Below are 9,467 nucleotides of genomic sequence, written 5' to 3'. Positions count from 1 at the left end.
AAAGTGGTTGGTCAGGGAAGAGAAGAGAGTGAGGAATCTGATCGTGTAAGACAGAGGAGGGCATACGATTAATCAAATAACAAGCGGTAAGAACAACGTCCCCCCAAAAACGAAAAGGAACATTACTATGGAGGAAGATAGTACGAGCTGTCTCAACAAGATGTCGATTCTTGCGTTCAGCTACCCCATTTTGTTGAGGAGTATGAGCACAAGAAGACTGATGAAGAATCCCATGATGAGACATAAACGAAGTAAATGAGGCTGAAAAATATTCCCTGGCATTGTCACTGCGTAACACACGAATAGAAATATTGAACTAGGTTTGGATTTCAGCATAAAATTTCTGGAAAATAGAGAATAACTCAGCTCGATTTTTCATTAAAAATAACCAAGTACATCGAGAATAGTCATAAATGAAAGTGACAAAATACTGAAATCCTAAAGTAGATGCAGTCCGACAAGGACCCCAAACATCAGTGTGGACAAGCTCAAAAGGAGACTTTGCCCGATTATTCAAACGCTTTGGTAATGAGACACGAGTATGTTTCCCAAGCTGACATGACTCACACGGAAGCGACGACAAAGTGGAAAAACGAGGGACCATCTTCTGGAACTTGGAGAGACTAGGGTGACCCAGACGATTGTGAATGAGGAGAGGAGCATCAGTGGAAATGCAAACTGCAGGAGATGAATCCGAGGTGAGGTGATAGAGGCCTTGAGACTCATGTCCTATGCCAATCGTATTCCCCGTACTCCGGTCCTGCAAGGTCACAAATTTATCAGAAAAGGTAATAGAGCAATTAAGAGTACGAGTGATTTTGCTGATGGAAATAAGATTAAAAGGACATTCAGGAGTATAAAAGACAGAAGTGAGAGGTAGAGAAGGCAGAGGAAGGGCCAAACCAATACCTAGCCACAGTTTGAGAACCATTAGCTAAGGTAACAATAGGTAAAGCAGAGGTAGTAGTAATAGAGGAGAAAAGATCTTTATTACCAGATAAGTGATTAGAAGCTCCAGAATCTAGAATCCAGGGTCTAAGAGAAGATGTGTGGGTAAGGCAGGCAGAGGCATTACCAGGTTGGGCAACAGAGGCAACAGAGGCAACAGAAGCCTGAGATGCGGAAGAGCTCGGAGGCTGAGGCAGTGGAGAATCAGAGGACTGAGCCACATGGGCAGTGCGAGGAGGTCGTCCATGTAATTGATAGCAACGATCGCGAGTGTGGCCAAGTTTGTTGCAATAGGTGCAATAAGGACGTTGACCTCTACCTCGGGTACCATTGCGGCCTCCTCGAGAGCTAGTTTGAGAAACTAACACAGAAGAATCTGAAGTGCTATCAAATGGCAAAGTCTGAGTGGAGGAAATACGGAGGAGGCGAGCAAACACATCATCCAAGGACGGAACTGATAAACTACCAAGAATCTGATCGCGGACAGGCTCAAGATCCGAACGGAGGCCAATAAGAGTAAGAACCATGAAGAACTTGTCAAGCTGTGTTTGTTGAGCCCCAACATCAGGAGTAAGAGGCATCACAGTCAAGAACTCCTCCTTAAGAGAGGCAATCTGGCCAATATAAGTAGATAGATCCAAGTCCTGTTGGCTGATATGGACAATAGCAGAAGCCACCTTATAAAGACGCTGGATATCATTCGTATATAATCATTTGGCCTGAGTCCAAAATTTAAAACAAGTTTTGTAGGCCCGAAGATGAAGAAGAATCTTGGGATCAACCGATTGCCATAATACACTACATAACTGTGCATCTATCTTCCTCCACTGTATGCGGTCAACCTCAGGGATATCTGCCTCCTGTGTAATCAAGTGATCCTCATATCCTTGACCCATAAACCAAAGTTCAACAGAGGCAGACCAGGAAAGATAATTGTCACTGCCAACCAATTTCTCCGAAGTAATTATAGGAGATCCAGATATAACAGAGGAAAAAATTGAAGTTTTAGTAGCCATATCTACTTATCTGGAGAATGAAGTATATTTGGATCGAAGAGAGCCCTAATACGGTTGCAGATCGCGGTGTGGCACCACTGGAAAGGGAGACGGCTTCAGATCACGGCGTGGCACCACCGGAAAGGTAGAAGAACACTTCCTTAGGCACGTGCAGGGATTAGGATGGAGAAAAAGTAGCCGAAGCTCGCCGGAAAAATTGTTTGGAGGGTCGGCGGAGGCAAAAAACCCCAAAAGAGGTACGTGCAGGGCTCAGATGGCAGAACCAGGGATGAAAGAAGGCTATTCGGCGTCAGGCGAGGCTGGAGGAGGAGGCGCGTGGCCAGGAAAGCCCTCACGCGCTGGCGCGTGAGATGTAGTCGTCGGACGGAAAATTGCGCGTGGCCGGCGCGTGGATGATCTTTTGGTTCTGGTGCCTTCACAAAAGTTGGAGATCTCCTCCAGGCGCTCCTTCTGGTATGGTTGGTGTCGGAAAAAGACGTCACCGGAAAGTTCGCCGGAAAAGTTTGCCGGCGGTGAGTGTTTTCTGACGACGATCCAACTGACCGGAAAGTATTGGGAGATGGGGAAGGTGATCGGAATGAAACATGGTCACCGGAAGGTTTCCCGGAGTTGATGACACGGGAAACTGGAAAGATTTAGGTTTTCTCCCTTGGCTCTGATACCATGTTGAGAGAGAGAGAAAGAAGAAAGACCTTAATTCTCATTCATGTAATTTCTACTTACAATTGAGAAATATATATATATATATATATATATATATATATATATATATATATACAAGGCTAGGAGTCCTAACTACCATACATGTGACCTACATTAACAAGGAAAGATTATACACTATAAATACATTATATTCAACAGTTCATAATCTCCTTAGTAATAGGTCTCATGAAAACATGTTGTATCTTGAAATATGTCTATATGAATGTGTGCCAAATGGGAGGAAGGTGCTGTAAAGGGAGTAGCTGAGAAAGATAGTGTGAATAGTGCACAATGAGAGTTCATCTGAAGTCTGTGTATAATATATGTGGGTGTTAACAAGCAAGAAAACATGTTCTAAGTAGAGCATAGGATCTGGCATGATGAAGTGCAAAGTTGAAGAGTTTGAAGTGGAAAAAAAGTCTTTTCAGGTAAAGTTTGAAGGATCGAATGGTGGAACTTGGGTATCAGTAACAGAAAGGAGCCGTGGTTTTGTGGTATCAGTAGGATTTGGAAGGGAGGAGATGGATTGGTTAACGGAGCAGTTGAAGAAAGCTGTGGAGTTGGAGAATACCAGGGGATTTACACGAAAGTTCAGGGGCGAGAATAAGTTTCATTTGATGGAGATTTGCTTCAACAATAGAGGGCGATTCATGAAAATCACAGAGATTGCTACAAGAAGGAAACCTCTTCTTCTTGTCATCCCCGAGGGTGTTAAAGGTAATGGATGGGAAGTCCTTAGGAGGGCGATTCTTTCAGTGCAAGATTATTCAGATCAAGTCGGAGTAGAGTTGAAGAAGACATTTGGCAATACTCAGATGAATAAAAGCATATATAGAGGTGGTCGGTCATACGCAGAGGTGGTTGCAGAGGATGGAAGTAGGAGTGGAGTTCCATTATCAGCTGGAAAATGGGCCAGAGCCGTAATATGTGAATGCAAAGAAAAAGTCCAAGACTGGACTCATGAAGGCAAGGCCATTGCGAGGATGATGGGTGTGAAAGGTATGGTGTCTATAAATCCCATTTCCGCCTTCAAGGGGTGTTTCTTTGTGAGTACAGCAGGAAGAGCAATATGGTTCCAGGAGCAGGAGAGACTTTTAGTGAAAGGAAGGCCTGTTCTCCTAAGAAGATGGGCGCCAAGTGAAAATATGATTATTCCTGGAAAATTCAGACGAGGCTGGTTAGAGTTGAAAGGTCTTCCTTTTCATTTGTGGGAGGAAGACCAGCTGAAATTCATCTTGAAGAAGTGGGGGAGGGTGACGGAGGTAGCTAGGGAAACCGTGAAGCTGTTGGACTTGACGAAGGTGAAGCTGTGGGTGGAGATGCATCCTAATGTCGTGCTTCCAGCGTTGCTTGAGGTGGAAGACGGGGCCTGGAAACATACAGTGGCAGTTTCAGTCATCGGAGAAGAGGGTGAAGACGACACGGTCAAGTCCGAGACATCCCACTGCAAGTACGAGTGGTTGAAAGAAGAGGGTTGCGTCTCTCAGACGACAAATTTTGCAGAGGGGCTACGAGGTAGCATCAGGGGTAATGAGTGCTACAGTAGGGAGCTTCTTCCTCGGGCACGCTATCGGTGCTCAAGTAAAAGCATGGCGGCCAAAAGGGAGAAAGGAAGGGAAGGGAGCAGATTGGGCTTAATAGAAGATAATTTTCTTGGGCCCATAGTGCCTGAGATTTCAATTAAAGCCCATCCAGCAAGGGCCCAAAGAGGGAGAAGGAGTCGTGGGCTGCAAGCTGGCCCAGATGCCCCTCAAGCCCATGACGCAGCGGCATCATCTTCTTCTCTCCAGCGCGTGGGCTCCTCTGCAAAAGGGACCACGCAGCTATGTTCAGGCGATGAGAGGGCCGACGTCGAGGTAATACTTGGAGAGGATGGTCGGGCCGATGAGTTACAGGCCCAGACTTTATCCAACCCTAGCCCGCTTTCAGAAACAGAAGACGATTGTTACGGGCGTCGGACTGTGGGCTATAAGTCAATAGGCCCGTCGGGGTTGGGCCAATTTCTAGGAGGTTCGAGGTCCTCTGGCATAAAAGGTAGGCCTCGAGAGGAAGAAAGCGCAGCGAGGAAGGGGAAAGCTCCACTGGTTCAGATGGAAGTCTTCACGCAAGGGGAAAAGACGACGGATTCAAGGAAGATGTGGTCCAAAACCTTCCTTCCAAGCGCGGCTCGCCGTCTTGGACAACGGAGTAGCAGCGAGCCTCTTCCCCTACGGAACGCAGCGCCTCGTCGCGAAGCTCGCAATCTGGGAGTGGACGGCGGGTTGGGATCTCAAGTCAGAGACAGTCCCATCTTCCGTTGTCTTCTGCCTAGGAAATGCAACAGCTGGTCAAAGGAAGAGAGCTCGACGTCAAGTGGAGAGATGGACCCGCGAAAATCCCAAATCGAAGACGACAAAGAAGGATTTACGGGCCGAGCGGGGTACGATCCTTGTGGTTCTTCAGTCACGGTATCACCTTCTATTCCAAGAACCAGAGGTAAGGGAATCATTTTGGGAGAAAATTGTGAAATTCCGGGAGTGGAAAACTTGGAGGAAAGTCTGCCTTTTTCTTCTCAGCCACCCGAGCCTTATTCTTCTTCTTTCTGTAATCTGGAAAAGACTCTACCGGGTCCCTCTGGTCCTCATCTCCCAAATTCAGAATTTTTTTCCCAGTCTCCTTCGGTAAATCAAGGTAAAATTAAAATTTTTCCTGAAATAGGTGATGTTGGCCCTTTAAATTTTGATGGCATCCCTGTCCATGTTGAGGAGGAGAATCAGAGAGCTGTTTTTGACCAGATGTCCGAGAGATCTACCCCTGGGAAGTCTTCTAACCTGATGTCAGGCAGTCCGGGGGTTAATGTGGCATCCCCACCGGAAGACTTTCTTATCGATGGCCTGTCCCCTAGGAAAATGGCTAAAGTGCGAGAGGTTCTATGCTCTCTGGACATTAAGGTGTACTCTAGGAGGAAGAATAGAGGCCCATAGGCGTTTGAATCCAGGTGGATTTGGTTTGGAGGGTTAGGGCCTGAGTGTTTTTCCATGAAAATCATCAGTTGGAATGTTAGGGGTTTGGGTTCGAGTATTAAGCGTAGGGTGATTAAAGATTTCCTTAGGTCAGAGAATCCGGATGTTGTGATGATTCAGGAAACAAAAAAGGAGAAGTGTGACAGAAGGCTAGTGGGCAGTGTCTGGACGGTCAGAAATAAGGATTGGGTTATTCTCCCAGCGTGTGGGGCATCAGGAGGGATTTTGTTCATTTGGGACTCAAAAAAGTTGTGCAAGGAGGAAGTGGTATTAGGCTCTTTCTCAATATCGGTCAAGTTTGCCTTGGAGGGCTGTGGATCTCTTTGGATTTCTGCAGTTTATGGTCCAAATAGTCCCTCACTTAGGAAGGATTTTTGGGTGGAACTTCATGACATTTATGGTCTAACTTTTCCGTTGTGGTGTGTGGGCGGTGATTTTAATGTCATAAGGAGAAGTACAGAAAAATTGGGGGGCTCTAGACTAACTTCAAGCATGAGGGACTTTGATAGTTTTATTAGAGAATGTGAAATGCTTGATCCACCTCTTCGGAACGCATCATTCACTTGGTCAAATATGCAAGAGTCTCCCGTGTGTAAGAGATTAGACCGTTTTCTTTACTCAAACGAGTGGGGGCAGCTCTTTCCCCAAGGCATTCAAGAAACCCTTATCAGAAGGACCTCGGATCATTGGCCAATTGCTTTGGATACCAACCCGTTCATGTGGGGCCCAACACCTTTTAGATTTGAGAACATGTGGTTGCAACATCCTAGTTTCAAGGAGAATTTTAGAATCTGGTGGAGGGGTTTTCAAGGAAACGGATGGGAAGGCCACAAGTTCATGAGGAGATTACAATTTGTTAAAGCCAAATTGAAGGAATGGAATAAGAATTCTTTTGGAGAGCTTAATGAAAAGAAAAAAAGTATCCTCAAGGATTTAGCTAACTTTGACGCCATTGAGCAGGATGGGGGTCTCACCTCTGAATTGTTAGATCAAAGAGCCTTAAGAAAAGGGGAGCTAGAGGAATTAATTTTGAGGGAGGAAATCCATTGGAGACAAAAAGCTAGGGTGAAATGGGTTAAGGAAGGGGATTGCAACTCTAAGTTTTTTCATAAAGTGGCTAATGGCAGGCGAAATAGGAAATATATCAAGACTTTGGAAAATGAGAGGGGCTTAGTGTTGAATAATGCCGAGAGAATCACAGAGGAGATCTTACTTTACTTTGAAAATCTCTATGCGAGTCCTATAGGAGAGTCTTGGAGTATTGAAGGATTAGATTGGTCCCCTATTTCGGAAGAGAGCGCGATAAGTTTGGATGCCCCTTTCACTGAAGAAGAGATTTCTAAAGCCGTTTTTCAGATGGATAGGGACAAGGCTCCGGGGCCTGATGGATTTACTATTGCAGTATTCCAAGACTGTTGGGATGTGATTAAGGAGGATTTAGTGAGAGTGTTTGCAGAATTTCATAGGAGCGGAGTTATCAATCAAAGCACTAATGCCTCTTTCATTGTTCTTTTGCCCAAAAAGAGTACGACAAAGAAAATCTCAGATTTTAGACCCATTAGTTTGATCACTAGTCTCTATAAGATAATAGCCAAAGTGCTCTCAGGGCGTCTTAGAGGGGTTTTACATGAAACCATCCATTCTACTCAAGGCGCTTTTGTTCAAGGGAGACAAATAATGGATGCGGTTCTCATAGCAAATGAGATAGTAGATGAGAGAAGACGATCAGGGGAGGAAGGTGTCGTCTTTAAAATTGACTTTGAAAAGGCTTATGATCACGTAAGGTGGGATTTTTTAGATCAAGTGTTGGAGAAGAAGGGGTTCAGTCCTAAATGGAGAAAATGGATGAGTGGATGTTTGTCATCGGTATCTTATGCAGTATTGGTGAATGGTAGCGCTAAAGGTTGGGTTAAGGCATCGAGAGGATTAAGACAAGGCGACCCTTTATCCTCCTTTTTGTTTACTTTAGTAGCAGATGCATTGAGTAGGATGCTTTTGAGAGCAGAGGAGAGAAATATGTTGGAGGGTTTCAGGGTGGGTAGAAACAGAACTAGGGTTCTCATTTGCAATTTGCCGATGACACCATCTTTTTTTCTAACACTAGGGAGGAAGACTTGCAGACTCTCAAGAGTCTTTTGTTAGCTTTTGGGCATATTTCTGGGCTTAAGGTCAATCTAGACAAGAGTAATATTTATGGTATCAATTTGGATCAAGCTCATATTTCAAGATTGGCTGAGACACTTGAATGCAAGGCTTCAGGCTGGCCTATACTCTATCTGGGTCTTCCTTTGGGAGGGAACCCCAGGGCAGGGGGATTTTGGGATCCTGTGATTGAGAGAATTTCAAGAAGATTAGATGGATGGCAAAAGGCATACCTATCATTCGGAGGAGGATAACTCTCATCCAATCTTGCCTTACCCATATGCCCTGTTACTTTCTGTCTTTATTTAAGTTACCTGCTTCAGTCGCTGCAAAAATCGAGAGGTTGCAGAGGGATTTTTTATGGTCAGGGATTGGGGAAGGCAAAAGGGATCATTTAGTCAGGTGGGATGTCGTGTGTAAACCGAAGGAAATAGGGGGTTTGGGTTTTGGGAATATTTCTATGAGGAATCTCGCTCTTTTAGGGAAATGGCTGTGGAGGTACCCTAGAGAGGGTTCAGCTCTTTGGCATCAGGTCATACTTAGCATTTATGGTTCACACTCCAATGGTTGGGATGCTAACACATTAGTCAGATGGTCACACCGCTGTCCTTGGAAGGCTATTACTCAAGTCTTTCAGGAGTTTTCCTCGTTTACTCGGTTTGTGGTAGGAAATGGGGAAAGAATTCGGTTTTGGGAAGATTTGTGGTGGGGGGACCAACCTTTGGGTTCTCAATATCCAAGTCTATTTAGAGTAGTCTTGGATAAAAACATACCTATTTCTTCAGTTCTCGGTCCTACTCGTCCTTTCTCTTGGAATTTAAATTTCCGTCGTAATCTGTCAGATTCTGAGATAGAGGACTTAGAAGGCCTCATGCGATCTCTCGATGGATTGCATTTATCTCCTTTGGTTCCAGATGCCAGATTTTGGCCCTTATCTTCTTCAGGGCTTTTTTCAGTTAAATCTTTCTTTCTAGCTTTATCCCAATTTTCTGGATCTCCTCAGGTTTTCCTTCTAAGTTCGTTTGGAATTCTCAAGTTCCTTTCAAAGTGCAGTCCTTCATCTGGTTAGTGGCACACAAGAAGGTGAATACTAATGACATGCTACAAGTGAGAAGACCCTACAAAGCCCTTAGTCCGGATATTTGTATTCTGTGCATGAAGCATGGGGAATCAGCTGATCATATTTTTCTTCATTGCTCCTTGACGATTGGGTTGTGGCACAGGCTATTTCAGTTAGCTAAGATGGATTGGGTCCCCCCGAGGAGCATCCTTGACATGATGCACATCAAATTTAATGGATTTGGTTCGTCTAAGAGGGGGATAGCCTTGTGGCAAGCGGCAAGCACCGCTCTTATTCGGATTGTGTGGTGGGAAAGAAATGCGAGGATTTTTGAGGATAAAGCAAGGAATTCAGAGTATCTTTGGACTCTATTGTTTTCCTTGCTTCTCTTTGGGCTTATTGTTCCAAGGTTTTTAAGGGGACCCCCCTTAATGTGATACATCTTGATTGGATAGCAGTGTGTACTCCTTAAGGAGAGGATTTTTAGAGTGTTTGCTTGTGTTTCAGTGTATTTTTCTTTAGTTTAGCTTTCTTTGGCAGGAGGATTCCTCATCCTTCTTTTGTACTTATTTTTATCTATCAATAAATATTTGTGTC

General features: G+C 44.7%; 1 protein-coding gene across 1 annotated transcript in view; it reads right to left on the bottom strand.

Annotated features, from left to right (window-relative positions):
• Window positions 1–7,923: 7,923 nt before the first annotated feature.
• Window positions 7,924–9,467, bottom strand: part of LOC117915198 (protein downstream neighbor of Son-like) — a 24,931-nt gene continuing 23,387 nt past the window's right edge. Inside the window, exon 12 of the mRNA XM_034830764.1 lies at window positions 7,924–7,993. Within this exon, the coding sequence (XP_034686655.1) occupies window positions 7,924–7,993 (70 nt within the window). The remainder of the gene's footprint in view (window positions 7,994–9,467) is intronic.

The sequence above is a fragment of the Vitis riparia genome, chromosome 5, assembly GCF_004353265.1.
Source record: "Vitis riparia cultivar Riparia Gloire de Montpellier isolate 1030 chromosome 5, EGFV_Vit.rip_1.0, whole genome shotgun sequence".
NCBI classification, from domain to species: Eukaryota; Viridiplantae; Streptophyta; class Magnoliopsida; order Vitales; family Vitaceae; genus Vitis; species Vitis riparia.
The sequence above is the reverse complement of the archived record's forward strand: the minus strand, read 5'-3'. Positions and strand labels throughout refer to the sequence as shown.